Genomic DNA, 24,968 nt, shown 5'->3' with positions numbered 1-24,968 from the left:
GCAGAATGGACTTGTTGGGAAGGTTGGCAGCTACCCATGTTGTAGTAAAGGTTACATAGAAAAGGGGGTTTGTGTACTTCTAAAACTTGTTAGTTTATTTTTTTCTCTCTGAGTTCTATGGTAGGAAATTGACACTCTAGTCATAGAGTTTGGCTCATAATGGCTTCCATTTTTAAATGTCAAAATATTTTATTTAACTAACTATAGTTGTTTATGAAATAGGATACATTTTTGAAATGCTTTAATGCTCAGCTCATTAATGATTAAAAAGTGGGTCCAAGGGAAAAAGTTTGACACGTGTATTACCAAATCATAATATAGTAAAGCTGAAAAAGCTATCTGTTCACAGGTGAAAAGACAGAGTGTTGTATTCTGATTGTTTATTGCTTTTTCTTAAGTTGAAGTTTTCCAAAAGAGGAATATTTACTAATACATTTATTAATATGTATATATATTTCCAAAAGAGAAGTATTTACTGATATAAAGTGTGAGTCATTGGAAAACAGTCATCATTTCCTGCTTTCTTCAAGGGTAATATCCACTGTCCTCACTTGTTGAAATGTGTGAATTAATGATCGTGGTAGTACAGTATAATTTTAAATTAAGTGTGTTTTTCTTTGTGCATCAGAAAAACACCTGGATAAAACACTTCTATGCGTAAAATGTGTGATTTATGTTGCTTTTCTCATAATGGAAATGGTTTGATACCCATCTGACTACTTTTCTATTGTGACCAAATAACCTGTTTGAGATAACAAGGCAGGGTGGCATGTAAGTGGCAGCTACAAATAGCAGAAAGCAACATGACCTTTACTATAGTTTCCTCCTGGCCACACGCACTAACCCAATAATTTTCAGCCATATATGTAGTTTATTATTGGAAGTATGTCGTATTGTATAGAACTGAAGAACTGAAAGAACCTTGATCAGGTTCTAGGACACTTGCAAAATAACACTTAACCAATTTAGGCTAATTAGTTTTATTTGTCATTCTGCTTTTCACAAAGCTCTATCTTCAGGAGGTAGTATTGAGTAAGAGCTTAATAGCTTTACTTTTAAATTGTACTTCCTGGGTTCAAAACACTGCTCTGTTCTTTGACTGTGTAAACTTTGGCAACAATGTCTATTAGAACTTCCGTCTCCTTGTCTGTAAAGTTGAGCTAAATAACTATACCTACTTCATAGCCTCGTTATGAGGATTAAATAAGATAGTGCACTGTAAATGTTTAACATAGTATTTGGCATGTGATAAACATTCAGTAATATTAGATGCAGCTATTAATTTTATTATTGATATAGTTGTTGTTATTTAGGGAGCCACCAGAGATAGAAAACTATAATTAATATACATAGATAAGAATAAATATTGTTTCTATGAAACAAAGATACCATACACATAAAACAGTCAGTTGAGAACAAGAAAGAGCTCTTAAAACTTTCTGAGAGTGGACATAAAAAGAAAAATTCAATAGAAGGCTTAGAAAGCTAGAGTTGAAAACCCTCCCAGAAAGTAAAGCAAAATAACAGGAACATGGAAAAATAGGAGGACACGGTAAAAAGTTAAAGGATCAGTCTGGAGATCCAAAAGCCAAATGGCAGGAGTTGCAGATAGAGAAAATGCATGTAGAAATTTTCAAAGAAATCATTTAAATAGTTTCTCAGAGCTAATGGACGTGTTTCAAGATTTAATGGGCTCAGAAAATGCACAATAGAACAACTGAATAAAGCTGTGCCAAGGCACATCGTTGTGAAATTTCAGGACGCCCAAGGGTAAACTTAGATTCTGTTCCAGAGAAAAATAGTAGGTTATACACACACATGCTTAAGAATCACAATGGCCTTAGACTTCTGTACCAAGAAACACTTGAGCAATGCTAACATATTCTTAAGAAAAGTCTCCAACCAGAATTGTATATTTAGCCAAACTGTTAATGAAACAGTCCAGAATAACGACATTTACAGACCTGTAATTAACAACAAAGAAATTACCTCCCAGTCTCCCTTTCTCAGAATGTACCCAGAGTATATGTTCCACCAAAATGAGGAATTAGACTAAAAAAGAGGAAGACATGAGATCAAGGAAACAAATTCCAACGTAGAATAGCATCAAAGGAAAATTTCTAGTTTTGTAGTGAAATAAAATACTGGGAAGATCTATTCAGCAATCCTAAATTGCAACCAGACGAGATTGGGACAGGAAGACGGAGGTCTCCATAATGGGTAGCTCAAAGGAAAAAAAAATGTAATTGATGGATTATGTGATGTTTAACCATACTGAGACTTTTTGGTGACTTTTGTGGTAAATTAGTAACTGCTGAGGCTGTTGTTAACTCCATGAAAACAAATTGTAAAAGATTTGAGTTGTAGTAATAGTAAGTATGTAGCTCAGGAGCAGATATTTAAGCACAAAATATTGATTTAACTGAAACTTGTGAAATAGCTGTATTGAGAGGAGAGGGAAAGAGAGAAGTATGTGTGGGGATGGATAAACAAGTGAGAATATGGAAGTCTCACCTTCCAGAGTAGGAAGTCAACAGATAGTATGTGAAATGGAAAGGTTAAAGAATAATAATGTAAACTGAATAGCAGAAGCATTGGTGTAAATAATTTCAAGTGTTTACTTTTGCGGAATGGGATTCAGTGGGTCAGAGAAGGGGCTGGTGACTGCCATTTTCTGTTAAAAGCTTGGTAGCACAATTTTGACTTTTGTAATTTTGTGTAGGTATTACTTTGATTAAAATTTAAAAGAGAGGCCAGCCCAGTGGTGTAGAGGTTAAGTTCACACACTCTGCTTCGGTGGCCCGGGGTTCGTGGGTTCAGATCCTGGGCATGGACCTACACACCGCTCATCAAGCCATGCTGTGGTGGCATCCCACAAAGTAGAGGAGGTTGGGCAAAGATGTTAGCTCAGCAACAATCCTCCTCAAGCAAAAGAGAGGAAGGTTGGCAACAGATGTTAGCTCAGGGCCAATCTTCATCACACACACACACACAACCCCCTACACACACACACACACACACACAAATTAAAATGAAATTTAACCCCCTCCTCTCGAAAAAGTAAACCCAAGAATGTATGGAGACAAATTTAGAACTGTAAAGCGCTCTAGAAATAGTGTGTTTTTTATTTTGCAGAGTCACTGTCACACTGACTTGACTTGTATTTCTAGTTATTCTTTTTAGAACTTTTCCATGTGTTTTAGAGTTACGTAGAATGCCTCAGTCTGTATTTAGTCTCTTAAGACCTTCTATGATGTACCCAACCTGCTTTCCATCCTCTTTTCTTCAATAATTGGCTTCACTTTCTTCCTATACAAAGTGAGGGAAATAGATGAGGTGATCTCTTTGGTTCTTATTTCGTAGCTCACCTATGAAATCCATACCAAAGGACTATGTGAAAAGAAAAACAAGAACCAATTAACCAATATTGAAGTGGATTGATATCTAGTCTTCTAGTGAGAAATGCTTTATTGAAGTAGTTTTGCATTATGGAATAATGAATGAAGCTAAATCCATACATTTTAGGATGTGGTTTTCTTTTTTTAACCTGTGTTTATTATAATCCTGTAATGTAAATTATGATGTTTGTAATCGAGGTTGTTTGGAGATTGTATGTATTAAACCATTTTCTTTATAACAGTTGTGGTTTATTGTGCTGTACCTTCCACATTTGTGTTTATCTGTATGAGATACAAAGTTAATGGGGCTCTCGCTGATCTTATGGGGATCTCCTGGTCTTACGGATGAATAATGTTTAACCTTGTAACCAAAGTGACTTCAAAAAGCTGGCTCCAAATATCTCAGTGTCCTTTGGCTGATTTAGAAATAATGGAAATAGATGGAGAATAGTTCTATTTACTGTGCTGAAATGGTTGTTAATAGTGCCAACGAATTTGAGTGAACAAAAAAAGATCAATTTAATGCTGACGTAAAGAGGCAACCTTCAGCTGCCTTTTACAGTTTTAAAGTAAAGATTCAAGCCATATAAACGCTTTAATTTCATTCTCCTCGCTCAGGGAGCAAACAGAATGCGAGGTCGCCTTGGAAGTATGGACAGCTTTGAACGGTCCAACAGTCTTGCTTCGGAGAAGGTATCTACGCAGAGCTCCCGTTTTTACTACTAATTGTGACTTGGCCAAAACCAACACTGATGTGGTAATATGCATGCTTAGTTATGTTGTTATGATCCTTTACGACTTAAAAAAAATAAATATTTGAGGCTTTTAAATAAGAAGATTCTGGATATTAGCCTGTTGCTCTTTCTGCCTATTCTGCTGAAGCTTTCTCATGGAGGGACAGAACACAGCCCTTGCTGGCTAACTTTGCTCCATCATGCCCTTTACTGTTTGGAGACAGTATGCTTTGGAGGACAATATTTAAGCAACTGTTGATCCAAAGCTATAGAAAAGTGAGCCATGTAACTACCACACTGTACAGTGATCTTTTTATCTTTTGTTTCCTCCCTATGTTATTTTTCCCCCCCATTTTTAACCATTTCAACTGTAACATTAGGCTCTTCTTCTTTATCTCGTAGACACTTCTCAGCACGTTTGGTTTCCTGTTTCCTGTTTCATGCAACATGTAACCTGTGGCATATGCAACTTGGTTTTTTAATGGAAAAATATTAAAATATTTTTACTAAACTTTCTGTTGATAAAATTGAGGGCTTAATCCAACTATGAGTCTGCTAACCCTAACCCATGTTTATCAAGCTAAACATTTATACAGCGTTGCCTCTTCTGGAAAGTATAAACAGCATACCTGTCTCAATTGAAAGATTTATGATGTCTCCCCATGCAATATGAGAGGCATTCCAGCATAGCTCACTTTCCATTTATTTCCTGTTTTTCATGTCTTTTAAAAAATTTTACCTCAGGGAACACGTAGTTGGATAGAAACATCCAGAGTGAAGGAAGATACTTAACAGGCTTTATTTTATTTTCCTGAAGGCTCTGCCACGAGACTTGGACACTTAAGCATTGTGATATTGTTTTGACAGTACAGGAAACAAGAGACTGATATGTCGCGGAAATCAGTAGATACGTAAACACAGACCTCACCCTCTTTTGGTCATGATCTCTTTTCATCTTTCTGGCAACAACCAGAAAAGTACAGTAGCTATAGTATTTTACCACAAAGCATTAGGGAAAGAATACCTTTTCTTATCATCCTTTTCCCTCTCTGGCCTATCTTTACGGATGCTGTCTTGCAGCTGGTTATCAGAAGAAATGGGTTGTGGTGATACAGATTAGCCTTCAGCATGGATTGAGTAAAAAAGAAAAAAAAAACACAGTTTTGTCATGACTCAGGAGGAAGAAGAGGCACCCTGTCACTTTGGAGCTCTGTGTTTAAGCAGGTCTGCCATGATCCACGTAGGAAAGAGAGACCTCACTGCTGCTTGCTTTTTAGGATTACTCACCAGGGGACTCTCCTCCGGGGACACCACCAGCATCCCCACTGTCGTCAGCTTGGCAGTCGTTCCCTGAAGAGGATTCTGACTCCCCGCAGTTTCGAAGACGGGCACACACATTCAGCCACCCACCTTCAAGCACGAAGAGAAAGCTGAACCTACAGGATGGGAGGACTCACGGGGTTCGTTCCCCTCTGCTGAGGCAGAGCTCCGTTGAACAATGCAGGTGAGTCCAAACTTCTCTCCTGAATGTGGAAGAAAATTCTCCCATCGCTCTCTTCTGATCCCTGTGGAGTCAAGATTGACTGTGACTTCATGCTGTAGCCAACATTTAGTTTTTAGAAAGACCATCAAAATAAACTGAATGATAAAAACCTTAGTTACTAAGGGAAACAGGCAAGATTTAAGACGCATCCAAAGAGAAAAGTTAAAGCATTTTGGATGGAAACCTTTTTTTTTTTTTCAGAAAAGGGGAGAAAACAAGATATCATGTAATTGTTTTGTCTGAAAAACTTGCTGACAGCACATGTTACTCAGTGTCTCCTTGATGGTGGCTCTGATGAAACAGTCAGCAAGTTTGAAAATAGCTTAGCAGTAGAAATTCCTGATAGCTTCCAGTAAAATAGAAGGGTTAAAAAAATCACCTTCATATATGAGATCAAATTTGGCTATATTTTATTTCATAATAAATTAAAGCCAAATATGAAAATTGTTAAAAATTTTATCTAGAATAAGGTGGTATCTATAAAAATGAATACAGATACTATAATTGACAAGAAGTGTCCATTAAAAATTATCTTATGTGGTATTTAAAAAATAATTTAACAAAATTACTTGGCATTTGGTAGGGAATAATAAAGGGAATAATCTTGGAATTGTAGAATGATTATACTTCTTACTGTGTAGCACAAATCAGAATTTATATCCTAGAACTTATTTTGTTTCTCTTCTTTACCTGAGTTTGATACAGGAAACAGAGTCTGCTAGGGATCCCAGTTGGAGGAAAAAAACCAACCAGAACTCTAAGTAAAAAGAAGGTTAATTTTTGTATCAGTTGTTATCAAATTTACCAGCATTTCTTTTAAGGATACAATTTTATCCTCATTGTTGTTTTCTGAATGATTTGAGATTAAAAATAAGATGTTTAAGATGTATAAAAATGCAGTAAATTAACAATTAATTATCCTCAGATTTTCTTTTATGAAAAAAGTTAAGTATTCATGTGTCTATCAAGATTTTTTATGATCACTTCACTTATATTTATCCAAGGCAAGAACTCTCTTTTTTCCAGGAAAAATTATTTTCAAGAATTTAAAACATTAATTATTTTAGACTATAAATGATGTCTCTAGTCTTCCTTATGTTTTCCACATTTTATAATGTATATGCTCAAATGATTTCTATCAACATAAAAAGATGCTATTTGTATCATGGTAAAAAACTTGCTGTGGAAAGAATCTTCTGGGAAAAAAAAAAGAGCTTTGTAGGAGATTTAGGAATTCGGATCATACCACGGCTGCACAATTCCACAGGCTGCAGGGAAGAACATGGACCTTAATGGTTATTAAGCCGACAGTATTATGACTTCCAACAACCAAACATGTTCTTAAATTTTTAGAAGGATGTATATCTTTAAAATAATTAAGTCTTTGAACTACTGATAATCAAGTCTTTGAACTCTGGAACTTGTTTCCTGTAGTTATTTGTGCTTTCCTACTTTTTTCCTTTTAAGTATCTTTTGCATGTTAAAATGAACACTTTGTTGTAAGATTAAGAGTTTTTTAGAGACAAACACATATGATTAGAAATACTGCATTGATGAGGAATTCAGTTTGTGAGAGTGAACTGGGTCATAGTCATCTAAATAGAGAACTACATGCTCCTTTTTTTCCCATATAAGATCCAGTCCTGAGCCTTTAAAAGAAAGATTAAACTGATAGCAAGAACCCGTTTATATGCATTTTCATAGTGAATGAAGATTTTGCCTAAATATAAATTGAGACAAATTTGCTGTATTTTCTGTACTCAGCATTCATCCATCAGTTCGGCGCATTCATAAGGAGAGTAACTCTTCCTCCAGTCTTCCAAGTCTTCACACTTCCTTCTCTGCCCCTTCCTTCACTGCCCCCTCTTTCCTGAAAAGCTTTTACCAGAATTCAGGTAGACTGTCCCCACAGTATGAAAATGACATCAGGTGAGATCAGTGTCCTCTGTTTGCAAAGCAAAATTTTCTGCAGTGTTATACTGATATGTTACTAAAAAGTGGCTAATCCATGTTGGAGTGACATTTATGCATCCATATGTTGTGCTTATTCTAATCTGTTTCTGATATGCTGGTTTCGATTCCAATTAATTTTATTAAGGAAACTTTTAAAACCAGTATTTCAGAGCTTTTTGATGACATGATTATCTTACTTTTTCAATTATATTTTTTGTACTATTTGTGTGTTTCTTTGCCTTGGGCCCCAGAGTCTAAGCTTTGTTTTGTTTGCAACCAGACCTGCTGCTAACACTTACTAAGCAAACCTCCCCTGATCATGCCTTTTCTTCTTAGCCTCTCTGGACATATCTTATGGAACCCAAAAGCCACTGATTTAAACAACTGTACTATAGTGATGGATACAATATATCTTTATTTTTAAGTATATAGGATATTTCTTAGGCATTTTTTTCAATGGCATAGACTTACTTTTCTGAATCTCAGTATGAGTCACATAATGGGTACAGGATCATGTTGATAGCAGCTCTTTCAGATAGGTGAGGGACCTCTTGAATCTTGCAGACATTCGATTTTGTTTTGTTTTTGTCCCAAGTATTGGAAATAGCCTGTTAAATCTTGTTCTTTGCTCTTATAGCTACACAAAATTAAATGTTGTGATTTTTGGAGAATTGCCTTTTTTTAAAATTTGAAATTACGAAATCTTACTGATCATTCAAATTCTTAGTGAGGTGTTCCAGCCTTTGGAAAGAGCTGGGTTAAAGTGAGAATTCTTCTGAAGAGATTATTGTTGGTTTAGACGTTTATGAGATTCATTCCTGTTTTTATGTGTCGCTTGACTCATTTTTGTTGCTGTATAGTATTCCATTTAATACACCACAATTTATCCACTATCTTACTGGTGGACATGTGGGTTGTTTCCAGTTGTTTGTTAATTGGCAATTCTTGAAATCAAAGAGAGGAATACATGCTATCAACCAGCCTATGTGCCGCTAAAATCTTCTTGGGTATTCCTTTGGCCTCTCTTCTTTTAAACTTAGGAAATCCTGAAAGTTAGCATATAATTAGGTAAGCTTCAGTAACTAGTTAAATTAAATTAATCCTTGAATTGATAGAATTAATCCTGGATTAGATATCTCTGAGTATCTCTTGTCCATGTGTGTCAATTTTTTTTCAGTCCAAGAAAGATAATTAATACTGGATTAATAAAATCTTGAATCCAATCTTTCCTCTGAATTAGTACAAAGTCATGTTCAAACATTGAATTTCTAGTGAAGAAAGTTGATGAAGAATTGATTTTAGAGGTTTTTCAGGGACCACCTTGTCGGGAAGATTTAAGGGAAGTTAGCTACAAAAATAGTATAGTATATATGGAATACGCAGTGAATTTCGAGAACCAAGAATGTCCACAAAAAATGTCAGTTTGCCTCATCTCTCTAGTACTACCTATTAATAAGAATACAATACTTTTAATGAAACCCATTTGCAGTTTCTTAATTGTTACATTAGTTAAAGTGAGCATCTGGAGAACCTAGTTTCCTTCCAGAAACAGAACCATGCCTGAAAGTGACAATTAGGAATAGCCACTAAGAAGGTCAAAGGTTAACTGTGAATAGGATGTAGAGTACAAAAGCAGTAACTTTTTACAAAAAGTTATTTGCATTGTTTAATATAAAGTTGTATGTTCACCTTCAGTAGTTTTTCTTAGGTGTATGTGTTATTCTTGCTCATAGCGTCCCGTAGCGTCTACACCTCCTTCCAAAAGAAGGATATTGAAGTCAGGAGGCAAAGTGTATGTTAGATTTGCATTGAAAAATTTCTTTTTGTTTGTAGTCATCTTATTTGAAGTGCTATATTCAATCATTTGGAAACTTTTAAATTTGTAGGATCATTAAAAAATCATCCGATTTTCTGTACTTTGTAATGTTTTCGTGGCTCTGAGAAATTCTAAAAGAGAGCACTTTTTTGTACATTTTTCCATATTTTTTATACACTTTTCTGTAATTTGACAGCGTAGAATCAATAGGCAAAAAAAAAACCAGTTAAAAATTTCTTTTCGTTAAGAAGGTACCCCGACCATAAGCGTACAGCTCAATGGATTATCACAGAGTGGACACTCCAGGTCACCACCGCCCAGTCAATAAATGGAGCGCCGCCAGCCCCCTGCAGGTCCTCTCATTTTCCCACCCATCACCACTCTTTATCCTAACCTCAAATACCATAGCTTAGTTTTGGCTGGTTTTGAACTTTATATAAATGGGATGACACAGCATAAATTCTTTAATAGCTTTCTTCTTTCACTGAACATTAGTTTGTGAGATTCATTCCTGTTTTTATGTACACTTCAATTCATTAATATTTATTGCTGTGTAGTATTGCATTTAACATATCACAATGTCTCTGTTCTTTTTCCTATGGATATGTGAGTTGTTTCTAGTTTTTTGACTGTTAAAAGAATACTGTCCTGTCGGCTGTCCTGATGACGTAGCAGTTAAGTTCGCATGCTCCGCTTTGGTGGCTCAGGCTTTGCCTGTTCGGATCTCGGACGTGAACCTACACACTGTTTGTCAGGCCATGCTGTGGCAGGTGTCCCACCTATAAAATAGAGGAAGATGGACATCGATGTTAGCTCAGGGCCAATCTTCCTTAGTGAAAATAGGAGGATTGGTGTTGGATGTTAGCTCAGGGCTAATCTTCCAAAAATAGAATACTGACCTCGATATTACTGTACATGTCTTTAGTTGTACCTACCTGTGCATTATAGATGACTATCTACGCAGTAGTAAGATTATTGGGCAAAATTCACTTTTAATAGTTGTGTTTCAACTAATAAGTTATTTATAAATTTACTAGTTACAATCTTGGAGAGGGTGTTTTTTAAATTTGTATTTGGAAATAATTTCAGGTTTACAGAAAAGTTGCAAAAATATTATGGAGAACTCCTGCTAACCCTTTATCCAGATTCATCAATTTTTAACATTTGCCACATTTGCTTTATTTTTCACATTTGCTCTCTGTTTACATATATATACATGCATACATATATGTGTATATATTCCTTTATTCTAAGCCATTTATGAATAGGTTGCATACATCCTGTCTCCTTACTCTGAATACTTTAGTGTGTATTTCCTAAGATCAAAGATATTCAAGAAGTGTAGTTTCAGTCCAGTGATTTCTGAACTCTACGTCTCTCATTATCACTGCTTTAGAGAGAACATCATATGCACACAATTACCATGATATCTGGAACTTTTCAGAATAATGGGAGAGGAGCTCAGAGTGCTATGAGTTGTAATTTTCTTTTCACTTGGGTACCTCGTGTCTTCTTAGTTGCAGAGAATGGATCTCTAAATATGCAGTTAAGTAAGGTGTAGGGTAGGTTAGCTTATAGGCTAGCAAACACTACTTTTTAAAAAGCATAGTAATTTGAAATTTTAAATTCAGATTAGGCATCCTTCTCCAGGACTATTCTGAATTATTAAAAACTTGTTACGTGATTGTTTTTAAGCAGGCTGAGAAAAAGAACCCAAGATCTTTTTACTATCATGGTTTATTGATTAGTAGGTTCCTTTGCACAACATTGAAATGACAAAGGGAAGAGAATAAGTGTATGTTTTGTTTTATGTTACTACAAATTAATTTTTAAAAATTTAGTGTTAATTCACTGTTTAGTAGCTAAACTATAATTGTGTATGATGATATATTTATATAACATCTATTTATCAAATATAATATATCCTTTCTATAAACAAGCATCTATTACTCCTTATAATTTGCTTCTCAGCTTTTAAGCCTATATTTAAGAAATTATTTATATTGAAATTCACTAGTCAAAAGTAAATGATCATCATTACGTCTAGTCACTTGTAAGACTTTTCAATGAGAAAATAAGATGTTTATTGATTCTGTGGTACGGTTTTGGTTCTACCGTTCTCTTGTATTCACTGACAAAAAATAGTATGACTACTCATCATGGTTCATTATTGAAATAACCTATCTATGCTTTATTGATGACTTATTTTTATTCTTAATCCTGGTTTTGGACATACCTCTCTCTGTGCTAATGCCATTTCTTGTTTTCCTGTTGTACTAGACAGGACACTGCTTCAGAATCAAGGTGATTGAAAGTCTTAATATTTTTGTTTAAAAACTTCGTAAATTCTCCTACTGAATATCCCCATTAGTCTCAAAATCAGTTTTGGCTGTCTCCTGAATGCATGCCATCATCCAGGGCTGTGAGGGGTATATAGTGTGGAAATGTGACGCCTGGGGTAATCAGAGATCATGAATGATCATACAACATGTTGATTGCAAACAGAAATCCTGTTTCTACTCTTTTCCATGTTGATATTTCCTTAAAGCTGTGCTGTGGCCTTCAATCAAAGCCTAATTTTAATTTTGAATTAACAGAAGTGAATTTGCTAGTTGGGAGGTACAAATGTGCATATGTACATATAAGGAGTTTATTTCAAATCCAAAGAACATGCAGAAATGAGGATCCTAGAAGAAACATGCTCACAAAATCGAGTTAGGTTTTCACCTGAAGAGAATTATGACTCTGTTTTTGTTCTTCTTAATTCCTGACACGTTGGTTACTCTGAGGCCGTCCAGACTTCCCACTGGTCTGGACACAGGAAAACACCTACTTCCTTATTATGGAAGTCTGACCACATCTGTGATGACATCTTTTCCTCTTGATCTCCATGCTTCTGAACCACTTAACTGGAAATTATTGTTCTTTGCTTTGTTCTAGTTTCTCTGCTTTGCTCATATCACGAGCCCAAAGATAAACAGACATGCCCATCTTTCTATTTGGGGCCACTGACATTTAGATTTCTTTCTAGCTGGAGTAAGAACACAGCATTAAAGATTGGATTAGAATGAGATGTTCAAGGAGAAAGAAGTTCTCAGAAAATTATTTTGGCCACATTGATAAGATAAAACGTGCCTTTTTGAGACTTGTAATTGACCTATAATTTTTTATGGTTGGGTGTAAGACCATTTAGGTAATACTTCTGATCTACTTTTAAAAGCCCAATGGACATGATAGTTTTATTTAGTGTCCTTTTAGATTCTACAACAGCATAGAATTAGGTCTGTTTATTACCTTAGAGATCATCTGGCCTATAATTTCCTTCTTTTATATATGGTTAGATTGAGCCACACAGAGGTTTAATATCTTGCTTCATATTATTTTCTTAATCTTAGGTTATAAGGATGTGAATAAGCAAATGAGCTACTCAGAAATATTTTAAATGCCATGGTAAAGAATTTACTTAATTTTTAAAAAATTGCATTCAGTGTAGAGTTTAGAAAATAAAATTCTTTGTTCTCATTTTTTTTTTACACATTGTTCCACTGATTAATCTCTTCTGACTCATAGCTCAGATGCTATATTTTGATTTCCCTCAGAATAGTTCGATCTCGGTGTTATTTAATTAGTAAAGATTTTCCATAGGATGAGAGATGGGTATCCAGTTGAAAGCCAGGACTTAGATATACTATTAGTGCACCTGATGCAATTATGAGTTAAATTATACTACGGATCTTGTGGAAAAAAACTGAAGTTTTGTCACTCTCTTGTTCCATGCAGCCTTTCTTGAGGCATCTACAAAGAGACAACTTTTTCAGATTTCTGTTAAACAGTTGCTATCACATTAGTCAAGTATTGTTTCTATCTTGAGTTTAATACATTGCTATTTAAATGTAGATTTAATCAGTGTGTATTCATTTATTTGGACTTTATGATGCTAGTAGTTTTAGATGGGCGCTAGGGGGTTGGGGGTAGAGGGCAGTTTGCTGCTCCACAGAACAACACGTCTTGTAAAACTGGTCCTGGCCTAAGTTTACCTTTGTGAAAAGTATACCTATGTTGCCCTGGTGGGAAATAAAATGTGACCACATCCTTCTTAAAGTTGAGTCCCTGTGAGTGGTCACTGAAACACCTTCATTATGTAATATCCAGTGAATGGATTGTTATTAAAGCAGGCAAGTGAGCATTAAAAATTCCGTGTTAACATAAGAAGTATGATGTTAATTTCATAGTTGATGTGGTGAAGGCTGTAACTGTTTGGTCAAAGATATGTTAAAAAGTGATCTTGAAGTTCTGTGGGGGAGTTCGTATCGTGTCCATAGCTTTTGATTGATACTGTGTCCAGAAGGTCTTGGAAATGCCTCCCAGCCTACACGGTGGTACACAAAATAGAGGATATTTCCTCCATTTATGAAGCCCTCATTTGTGTTCACAGATTACCTTTCTTGATTAATTGGCGACTGGTAATAGGCAGTAAATATAAACTATACCAAAACAAAAATAGGTGGGAGTTCTCCACGTTATATTTCCTTCCAAATTATTCAGTTTTAATTTAATAAATTTTCAGTAGAGGTAATTCTGGCACAGGATACTTTTCCTAAAAATGTCTCTTGGGAAGCAATTTTATAATGCACATGTTGATATTCCAGAATACAAAAGAAGGAGAAACAGATAATGAAAAAATAATGGAATGTTTCTAATTTGTTTCCTGATTTTAAAATGTAAAGATAATTAATATACCAATATATGTATATTCCACCATATAATGTATTTTTGATTTGATCCCCTATTTAAAAGTTAAAAAGTGTTTACATTTTGGAGTACAATGATTTAAAAAGCAAAGAAAAGGAAGTGAGATATTTATATAAATGAAGATCTAATAGTACTTTGAAGTTATTTCTCTGCTGAAATAAATGACATTATCCCATTAAAAATGGAAAGAGAAGTGCTGACCAAAAGACTGAATGCACGTTAAAGGCTGATTTTTTCACTGGAAATACAGGAGATCCTGGGAGTCCTGACGGCTTTGTTTTTGAGGTTCAGTAGAGCTTTGAACTGAAGCCAAGAGTGTTTACGTGGACATGATAAACTGCAGTGCCTGCGTGTCTCCATTCTGCGCTGCCAGGGTTTGAGTCCTGGTCCCTCTGCTTATTATCCATGGGACCATGGGCAAGTTGCTTGATTTCTTTCTACCTCAGTTTTCCCACTAAAAATGGGAATAGTAATAACACCTACCCCATAAGGTTGCTGTGAGGATGAAGTGGGTTCACACTTGTAAAATATTTAGAACAGTGCCTGGCACATAGCCTGTGCTTTTTGTTTTAGCTTTGTTATTACCGTAGTAAATACCACATGTTGTTTTTACTTTCCCTCAAGCAGTGGACATTATGCTTGCCTACCTGCTAAGTTTGGTTAAAGGAAAAGTTAAAGTGAAAACTAAGGTTGTAGTAAGAAAAGCAAAAAAAAAAAAAAAATTCCCAAAACCACTATTCCCCCTCATCCCAGTGCAGTTTCCAAGGTGGGATACAAGAATTTTGATGCACGAAAGTGTTTCATATGGTTTTGATTCTTGAAATTACCACCTCCGTGGCATGTCAGATTGCTGAGTAAATGTAAATAAAAAATTAAACTTCCCCAGGGGCCAGCCCAGTGGCTCAGTGGTTAAGTGCGCACGTTCCCATTGGGCGGCCTGGGGTTTACCGGTTTGTATCCCGGGTGTGGACGTGGCACCACTTGGCAAGCCATGCTGTGGTAGGCGTCCCACATATAAAGTAGAGGAAGATGGGCACAGATGTTAGCTCAGGGCCAGTCTTCCTCAGCAAAAAGAGGAGGACTGACAGCAGCTGTTAGCTCAGGGGTAATCTTCCTCAAAAAAAACTGCTCCAAGTTGCATATATGCACTGACCTTTGAAACCTTCTCTGCTCCCTGACTTCTGAATGCGTATCTTCTCTGATTAAGTGAAGCAGAGCAGCTTTTGCCTTATCTCAGACACCAAACTGCTCTCCAGGCTGTCGTTCTCTAGTGTAAGATGAAGGGCCAATGCTTTGTTGTTTTAAGTTCTTCCTTTCAGTATATTATCATCTTATATTTTGACTGCTAATTTTTGGCTTATTACTGGCCATGAAATTCCAGACATAGGAGGAAAATGTGTCATTTGGCCATTTATTTAAATTATAGGATTAAAAATTTTAGATGTTATGAAGTTTTCAAATGTGTAGTAGTGGGCTAACATAAGGGTACTTTGTGAACCGTTTTACACCATATTCCCTCCCAAAAGCTTATATTTTACAAGCAATAATGAAACGGGTATGGGTACTTCTCAGTTTTATTTTTAGTATTATGTAAACACTTGGTATATCATTAACAGTGAACTGGAAGGTGAGTGGTAAGTTTTATTCCAGAATTAAAATAGAAAAGTTTCAGAATCCTTTGGTTTGGTTTATTCTCGTGTTGTTTGTTAAAGCTACTAATAAAAGTCTAGAGAAGCTAATATTTCTTGAACACTTACCCCGTGAGGCACTGAAATAGGTACTTTTACATGAGTGTTTCATTCAGCTTTCTAGGCTTAAGTTATAAATTAGATGCCCTTATGTAGAAAAGGAACAACACTTATTTGGGAAAAAGATGCCTTATGTTTGTTAACAGTATTGTCATTGTCGATACCTGCCAGTGCCGTCAACACCTCCGTCTGTGCTTGTGGGAAACAGAGCTATTAGAACTTTTTGCCAGAAAAACTTAAAAGTCGTGACGGCCAACAAAGGGTTTTAAGAAGGTAGATCTTTTGTTTATTCCTAACGTAGTAGCCTAGCCAGTGTTATTTGTTGTCCATTTTACTTAGCCTTCTGAGTTAATATTTCCTATGGCTTTATAATATTAATTTATTCAATGGATGTTTGTTGAGTGCTTACTATTATTTCCCAGTTACTATACAAGGAGCTGCTAATACAGTCTTGAACTGGGCGGTTAGCAAATAACTGCCAGTGAGATGTGTTACAAAAATGAAGATACAGGTACTTCAAGAGTGTTTATTAGGATATGACTGTTATTTATAGAACATTTGAATCATGGTTTCTAAAGCAGAAATACCTGAGTTAGTGCTTTCCAAAACAGAAGTAAAGGTGAACATGTTTATTCAGTATTGCAGAGATTTTGAACCGTGGACACATATTAGGTTTATAATTTTCTCCAGGATGCATAACAAAGGGGGTTTGACTATGTTGAGATGTGTGTATCAGCTACTTTCTGAAGTATTGTGATACATCATGACACCTGCTGTCTGTGCAGCAGCTCAAACGTATGTCTTTTTCTTAACCTTAATTTAGCTGATCTAGAAGTACTATTTCCAGAAAGATAGATCAAGATTAGAAATAACTGAATTACCTCATAACTGTGAGTATGGATGCATAAAGTAAAGACAAATATGAGAGGCAAGTGCTGAGTTGCTCTTCTGACTGTTGATTGCTTCAGCACCACCGAGTTCCTCTGAGTATCTGAGTGGGGTTGTGGCTTTTCAGGCTGAGTTTCATTTCTGCCCTAAGTACTGACACTTTTTGACGCCATCAGAAATCCTGTACCTTCCCTTGGTGGCATCACCACCTGTAATATTGGTATCTTCATCACTCTCCCAGGAAAGCTGAGAGACTTTAAAACTTGAAAAAGTAAAACATTCCCACCGCTAACGGCAACAGTTATTGCATGGTGTTCCAGCTGCTAACATGATTGGTCTCAAAAGTAAGTTTGAGTCATAATGACCTTTTATTGCAGACAGGCCTAGCGTAACTTAGAGCGCTCTTTCCTAGGAAATGAACTTCTTAGAGCAGCCCAGCATTTATGCATGCTTGTTTCACAAAGCACTAATATAGAAAAATGTGACACCCCACCCTCCACTTCTCAAAAGTTGGGGAAGGGAATTCTGGGGTCAAATAATTTAAATAAGTTAGGGAGTTTCTGTGCTATTTCCCCCTTGGAGAGTCACAATGCATGCCAGTGTATTACAGTCTCTAAGAAGTCCTGCTATAAAGAAATAGGTTTAATATTTTTTAATTTAACTTATCCAATCTTATTTGGCTGCAGTTTTTTTCCTTAATATGTCACCTAAAAATAATCCTGACGTTGACCGTTCTGCCTTTATTCAGGTAACTTTCTGTCTTGATCCAGCTATGGGCAGTTGAAAATTCAGAGACAGATCTTAATTGCCTTAAGTTATAGGCAATTAGAAGCTATCTTTATAAGCATATCCTATAAGAGCGATAAGAAAAGCCATTTAGGAGCCTGATGTAATACTTACGTTGTTTAGAATATACTATTAATTTTAGTCTTTTAGCAAAGCATGAATTCATTACTTAAGCATCCTTTGCTCCTCTGTATACGTACTTCTGTTCCTCTGATTAGAACTTGGAATGGTTGGCTACTATGGGATGAGTAGAAACAGGCGAGCTTCTCATAACTGGGCTGTGGCTGGGCTGCGTTTTTCCCAGGATGTGGTGGCCTGGGTGACCAGTGTGCCTAGTGACGCATCGCTCCATGTTGCCTGTGGCTTGTGCTTGCCCATGGTGGAACTTACGAATGGCTTGTGCTACCGTATCATTGTGAAGAACCATGTTGTGCAGTTCTCCTTACAAGTTATATATTTATTTGCTTTCTACAGTGATGGAGAGGGGAGGAAAAGGACCTCGTCTACATGCAGCAATGAGTCCCTAAACGTTGGAGGAACCCCCGTCACTCCTCGCCGAATCTCCTGGCGGCAGCGCATTTTCCTCAGGGTTGCCTCTCCCATGAACAAATCTCCCTCAGCAATGCAGCAGCAGGGTCTGTGCGGCACCCACTAAAGAGTTACTCCTTACTAGGCTCATAAATTAGGGAATGCAAGGCAATGCTTTGTGTACAAAGACATTGAAGTGATTCCAGTGGAGAAACAACTTATCTTTCTGTGTCTAATATAGCGGCTAGACATTCAGTAAATGCTTGTTGAATGAATGAATGAATGAATGAGTGAGTTTCCAAAACCGGGAACTATGATAGTGCTAGAAAAGTCAAAGATCTTATTATTATTAGAAAAGCAACATACTCCTTAATGAGAGTCACACATAACCAAAGTGACATAGAAATGTAGAGCAATAAAGAAATGAATACAGATACACTAGGCAAATATCAACCAAAAGAGAGCTTGGGCAGCTCTGTTTCCATATGAGACCTCTTAGAAATTAAAGCAAAAATATCCAAAGGGGCAAAGTAAACGTAACAAAAAGATATAACAATGATGAGAACACATAATTATATAGCCTTGAGAGCTAGAAAATAACACTTAACAGAATTTTGGGGAGAAAGAAAGAAATCAATAGCTCTCGTGGGAGATTTTAACATATTCCTCTCTGAGAATTGAATATAGAGAAATTAAATATAGATAATGTTTAAGAAACACAATTAAACAAACTTGATCTAATATTTATACAGACACTTGCGCCCTATAGAGAAAATTCATTCATTTTCAGCACACATGGAACAGTCATAAAAATTAATTATGTGCTTAGCTACAAAGATTTTTCAATAAATTCCAGACAATCATGATTATTCATGCTCTATTCTCTGATGACAGTGAAAAGAAAGGAAGAAAGGAAGTATTCAACTTATGTATACTAAGTATTCAACTCAAGAAGGTGGAAAAAGAACCAGAGAGTAAAATATTTTAAAAATTATTTATTTATTAAGGGTAAGGGCAGAGGTCCATTAATAAAGAAAAAAACCTAAGAAAACAACAGACATTACTAGAGATAAAATTAGCTTTGCTTAGGGTGGTCAGAGAAAATTTACAGAGAAGTTAGATATTTATTTAAACTGACTGCTGGGAGAAGCATGTTTCAGAAAGAGGGTCTAGCAAAGCTCTAGAGTCATTGGAGAGAACTTTTCAGGTCAGAGAATCATGAGAAATTCAGCATGATGGGAGCAGAGGATGGGAGATGGACACAAAGGAAGGTTACTTGAGGCCAGAGTCTGAAGAGAGCTCTATGCTATTCCCAGTAGGTTGCTGTTTGTTCTTTGGGATATAAGCAACCATTGAGATGTTTTAAAGACATGAGCGTGTGTTAATGGGAAAACAATTGGCAACAGCACAAAAGATGGCCTGGAACAGAGGGAGAGAATGAGCTCCAGGAATTGGGTAAGAGTGTTGCAGGAGGAGTGAACAGAGGTGCTAAGCCAAGACTTGCGCAGAGCTGCTGCTTTCCTTTTGACGGATTCTGATGGTGGACCTAGACCTTAGAGGATCACTAGTACCTACTCACATAATCTTCTTCTTTTGCACAAATAGGGAATACACATAGATAAATTGCAGAAGTGTTGAACTCTGGGGAAAAGCCTGTTTGTTTTGGAGCACCTATCTTATAGGTCATTTTGTACAGAAAGAAGAAGTGGTGAAATTACATATGATTTCATTTCACTACAAGAGGGAATCTGGAAGGGGAATTCAGTCTAGTGAATTTGCTTAAGTCGCTAGTTCCAGAAACTAACAGTTACTGGGAGAGTGGTGTTGTGAAAAGCTTTAAAGGTGGAATATAGGATGAGAGGGCGTCAGTTCTAGAGGAGACTTCTGTAGTCTGGGTTACTGCTTAGGAATGCCTCTCACTGTTTTCCTCTCTGCAGATGGACTGGACAGGAATGAGCTGCTGCCACTGTCCCCTCTTGCTCCAACCATGGAGGAGGAACCGCTGGTTATATTCATGTCTGATGAAGATGACCCCGAAAAGGTTGAAGAAAGAAACAAGTCAGAAGAACTGAGGAGTTTGTGGAGAAAAGCAATACACCAACAAATCTTGTTGCTTCGGATGGAAAAAGAAAACCAGAAACTTGAAGGTTAGCTGTTCACACGGGGCTACATGATCTGATACTATAATTTAAGGATGTAGGCTAAAACTATCCCCCCCAACATCATTCTCAGACTGTCTACTTTTTACTTTTACTCGAATATCTACTGATAATAGTTGTTTATTTCTATTTTGTGAGGTGTTTATGACATGAGAAAGGTCAGCTTAAGATATTTACGTTTTTGTCTAAAAGATTTAAAACATCAGATTCCCTTAAAATCTATTTGGGTAATAGAGAATGTAGATAATATGGAGTCAACATATTTGATACAACTGTAAGCTTAATATCATTATGCGATCCTTTAAAAAAATGCTAAACATGAAAAAGCAAATTCTCTTCTTTTTGAATATGATTTTCAATTAGTTCAGGCTAATTGTATTCATAATAGGAGAAATATGTCTATTTCAAATAAATTTTTGTGTTGTATTCGACTATCTAATTACCTGTTATCAGATCAAAGTGTTTATTTTTTGTTATTGCTTTATAAATTTTCTCTTTAAAAAATCATATTCAAATCATAAAATTTATAATTGGATAGTTTATAGTAGTTGTGCTATTTGTGGTACTTTCTTGCTAAGTTTATGAATACCAAATGCTTTATTTGAAATAATGATGTTATTTACCCCAGTATGGATAGAATCACACACAGGGAGATGCACAGACAGTCCCAAAGTCCAAAAAATGTATTTGTGCAATTATCTTGGGACAATCCCTTAACATAAAAGGGCTTGTGTTTGACATTTGTAAAATGAAAGACTTAGCTTAAGTGGGCCCTTTGATTTTTAAGATTATTGGAAAATGTGTAATCTAGGTTTGTCTCTGACTTGATTTTTATTGTGTTGTCTTCCAAAAAGGTTTTTTGGTACAGGTATTCACATTTCTGTGTTCATCATCTATCTTAAGATTCCTCTTACTATACCTATTATTCAATTCATTTTGAATTTTAACAGTATTTATTTATTTTGCAAGGGCACAGTTTATTTTCTTAGCAGAATGAAAACTACATAAGATTTTAAATATCCCTAGGGAAAAAAATCTTTTTTTCTTTAAAATTAAAAATGCAATTAATTTTTACTGATACTGCTGTTAAAAGTTCAGTGTGATTACTGGTGTGCCACTCGAGCTTCCCTAGATTTTGAAAGGAATTGAATTCATATTTTTATGCAGTTGATTACATCTCGAACTAACTCATAAAAAGAAAAAGAAGTTGATAAAAGGATGGTTATCATTCCCCTAAAATATTTAAAGCATGAAATTATATTCCGTTAGCAGTTGGGAGTATGTACAGTAGAATATTATAAGTGTTAATATGTAGTTTTAGAAACAGACTGTTTGAACTGGAAATGGCCTTAGAGATTATTTAACTCCATTCTTTATTCTGCAGCTGACTTAGTGACTGGCTTGGGGAGTCTGAGAAATTAACCTAAGGTCAAACAGTGATGTACTGACAGAATAAGTACTAACACTCAGGTTTGTTTATCGTAGTTCTTGGGTTTTTCCCAGTACACCACAGTATTTCTCTACTATGTGTGTTCATATAAGGAAATGAAATGTTTTAATACAAGTGACTCTGTGCATTCTGAGGTCAGTTATCCTGTATGAATTGACAGGGTAAGAAAGAAGGTGACATAGAATATGTGGTCAGAAAACTGTATCAATCCTATATTTATTTCTGTACTTAAGTAACAAAGACAAAAAATGACTTAGCCCATTAAAATTCTAGCCAATGGTAGGAATTCTTGATGGTTCCTTACTCTTGCCTAGTTAACTAGTTGAAGGCAGATATTAACTTACTCAGCATTTATCTTCAGGGCCTGTGACTGGCACATGGTAGGCACTTATTATTTTAAATGAGTAATGATCTAGAGAAGATTGGAGAAAAAAAAACTGAGGAAATATTATGCTTTGTCCATTGTGAAAAAATCATTAGTAAAGTTACCTATAGGATTGTATTTATTAGCTTTAAAGGACCCACTTCTTAAAAAATTGATTATCATAGAGAAATATAAAACAAATATTGAGAAGCAAAGCTAAACTGTGTTAGAAAGCCATCTAGTGGTATTTTTGTAGTGCCATTTATCTTTTGATTATGTCTGGACTTTTAAGTAGGAATTTTTACTGCCCTGCTCGTATAGCAGTCCATTATAAGATATTTAAATTCTTTTGAACCGGTCTCAAACACACTAAGTAAGAGTAATACTCCTGCTGTTGTTTTTGTGCTGTCGAGGACTTTGGATGCATGACAAAGATTTGTGTTACAGAAGGTAAGGTGGTCGAGCGCTGAGAGCTTGAATGAAAACAGGTTATTCTCAGACATTCCTGTTCAACGTGATCCTAATGAAAGAGAAAAATTAGACCTACGTATTTTTTCTTCCTTCTCCCTTTTGGAATCAATTATTCAAGATAAAGACCAAGTCAAGATAGTGTTTGCTTTTATAGACATTTCTTTTAATGAGCCCTGGGCTTATATTTTAGACCATCAAATGAGAGAGAACTCTGTACCATTTAAAAAATGCAAGTAGTGTTAACTTCAGTAAAATGAGTTTTCCTCTTTAAGACTATGAAAAATGAACACAGGAACACATAAATTAGTGTTGTTAAGGGCAGTGTTGATAACTCTGGAAATAATTATAAAAATGTACCAGGTTGTCATAGTCAAATATTTCTCAGGTCAAGGTTAGCATGAGGCATTGTTTTCTCATATCTGTGATATGTAAAATATTAACATTTTAATGGTGTTTGAAATGATGCAAGCTGTCACTTCTGAGGGTATCTATCACATTTGTCAAAAAATGGAAATTTATAGCATAGAAAACATGCTTTATTTTTTATGTTTAGCAGAGTTACCATCTGTAAGATACAGAGCAAAACCTTCTTAGGAAGTTATTTCTGATATTTTCTTACATAAAATGACTCAAAGTTTGAAAGTTTTTCATATATCCTCAATTTTTTTTAAGTTTTCTTTTTGAGAAAATGTTAGTGGTTGAAGGTCTGGCCCTGTGGCCAAGTGATTAAATTCCACACTCCACTTCAGCGGCCCAGATTCGCAGATTTGGATCCTGGTCGCAGAGCTGCTGCATGCATCAGCTGTGCTGTGGAGCCATCCCACACAGAAAACAGAGGAAGATTGGCACCGATGTTAGCTCAGGGCTAGTCTTTCTCAAGCAATAAAAGAGGAAGATTGGCAATGGATATTAGCTCAGGGCAAATCTTCCTCACCAAAAAAAAGAAAGAAATAAAATGTTTGTGGTTGAGTCCTAAAAGTCATTTGGTATGGTTTTACAAATACAGTAAAATGTTAAAAATACTGTGTTTCAAAAAAAAAAATCAGTCTTAGATAAATTCTCTTGTTTTTCTTAGCAAGCAGAGATGAACTCCAGTCCCGAAAAGTTAAATTGGACTACGAAGAAGTTGGTGTATGTCAGAAGGAGGTCTTAATAACCTGGGATAAGAAGTTGTTGAACTGCAGATCTAAAATCAGATGTGATATAGAAGATATTCATACTTCTCTTAAAGAAGGTATTCTGGATTATCTCAGTAATCTTTGTTTTAGAAAAGCTTCCGAGATTCTTTGGTTTGTGCAGCTCAGACATAATTTTGCCTTTGTGCTTTGCTGATAAAAAACGTAATTTGTTTCTGCCTGCTGTTAGTGACTCAAGTGGTAAGAAAATGGTACTAATGGAGAGACTGTCCCTGAGGAGACAGCAGACACCTTTTCTGCAGCCTTTCCTTCCTCCTTCAGCCAGCTGTTCTCCGGTCTGTGGTGTTGTTTACCAACAGATGAGCATGTGCATTGAGGCAGATTTTAATCATGTCCATAAAAGTAATGCAACCTTACAAACTTGACCCATTTCCATCGTTTGGTCAGAAGTGTGTATTTACATTTATGTGTACATTTGTGTGTACATGTGTATTCATCTACGTGTACGTGTTACAGATTTATATTCTTGTCAATCGCTTTTCCTTCTATCCATTTATTCCTTTATTTAGTTTGGAAAATTGCCATTATAAAATTGGAAATTTAGCCATTATACTGCATTGCTGCTGTGCCATATAAAATGACCGATATTTAAACATCTCAAATTTAAAGTTAAAACTAGTAATGTGGAGATTTTAGATGCAATTTCTGTGACCCAGATTAAATGTATTAAAATGAGAATCTCCATGGCTTGTATAAACTGGGTGTAAAATAACATTTCAAAAATACCCAAAGAAACCTGATAATGAATCTTGTTTTAAAAGCTTGTGATAATGTGTGAAACTGTTGCATAGTGAAGTTTAAGTTAAGATTAATTTTGTAAGATGCTACATTTATTAGCCTAATATATTGTTCTTTTTCCTTGAAGATATAGAAATTCTAAAGATTTTCATTGAATGAATTATTTAGGAGACAAAATAGTGGTTAATAGGATGAGTGTGAGATATGGACCACACCATTCTTTGGTATGTTTTTCTTGCCCCACCGCTGCACACCTAGCACCTAAGACAGCTTTTGCCCAAGTGACTTACTGAATGAATAAATGACTGAATGAATGAGTGAATGAGACCAGTTTTCCTGAGAGTGGGTTTATTCATCTCTCAGTGATGAGGTATCCTCAGTGCCATGCTCTCTACTCTGCTACATTAGTAGATGCTCAACAAATGTTTAACTAAAGTGAAATAG

General features: G+C 35.7%; 1 protein-coding gene across 13 annotated transcripts in view; it reads left to right on the top strand.

Moving 5' to 3' along the window:
- TBC1D4 (TBC1 domain family member 4) overlaps positions 1 to 24,968 on the top strand; it is a 172,429-nt gene that overhangs the window by 129,272 nt on the left and 18,189 nt on the right. For 5 of the 13 annotated variants that reach the window (XM_070519952.1, XM_070519954.1, XM_070519956.1 and 2 more), the window contains exons 9-15: positions 4,017 to 4,091; positions 5,410 to 5,636; positions 7,440 to 7,604; positions 9,693 to 9,797; positions 18,093 to 18,253; positions 20,084 to 20,293; positions 23,666 to 23,824. In XM_070519952.1, coding sequence (XP_070376053.1) covers positions 4,017 to 4,091; positions 5,410 to 5,636; positions 7,440 to 7,604; positions 9,693 to 9,797; positions 18,093 to 18,253; positions 20,084 to 20,293; positions 23,666 to 23,824 — 1,102 coding nt within the window. Of the gene's footprint in view, positions 1 to 4,016; positions 4,092 to 5,409; positions 5,637 to 7,439; positions 7,605 to 9,692; positions 9,798 to 18,092; positions 18,254 to 20,083; positions 20,294 to 23,665; positions 23,825 to 24,968 lie in introns of those variants that run through there. The other 8 variants (XM_014859991.3, XM_070519960.1, XM_070519959.1 and 5 more) reach the window with 3 other exon arrangements.

Source organism: Equus asinus, chromosome 11, assembly GCF_041296235.1.
Source record: "Equus asinus isolate D_3611 breed Donkey chromosome 11, EquAss-T2T_v2, whole genome shotgun sequence".
NCBI classification, from domain to species: Eukaryota; Metazoa; Chordata; class Mammalia; order Perissodactyla; family Equidae; genus Equus; species Equus asinus.
This window is presented reverse-complemented; position numbering and strand designations above follow the sequence as displayed.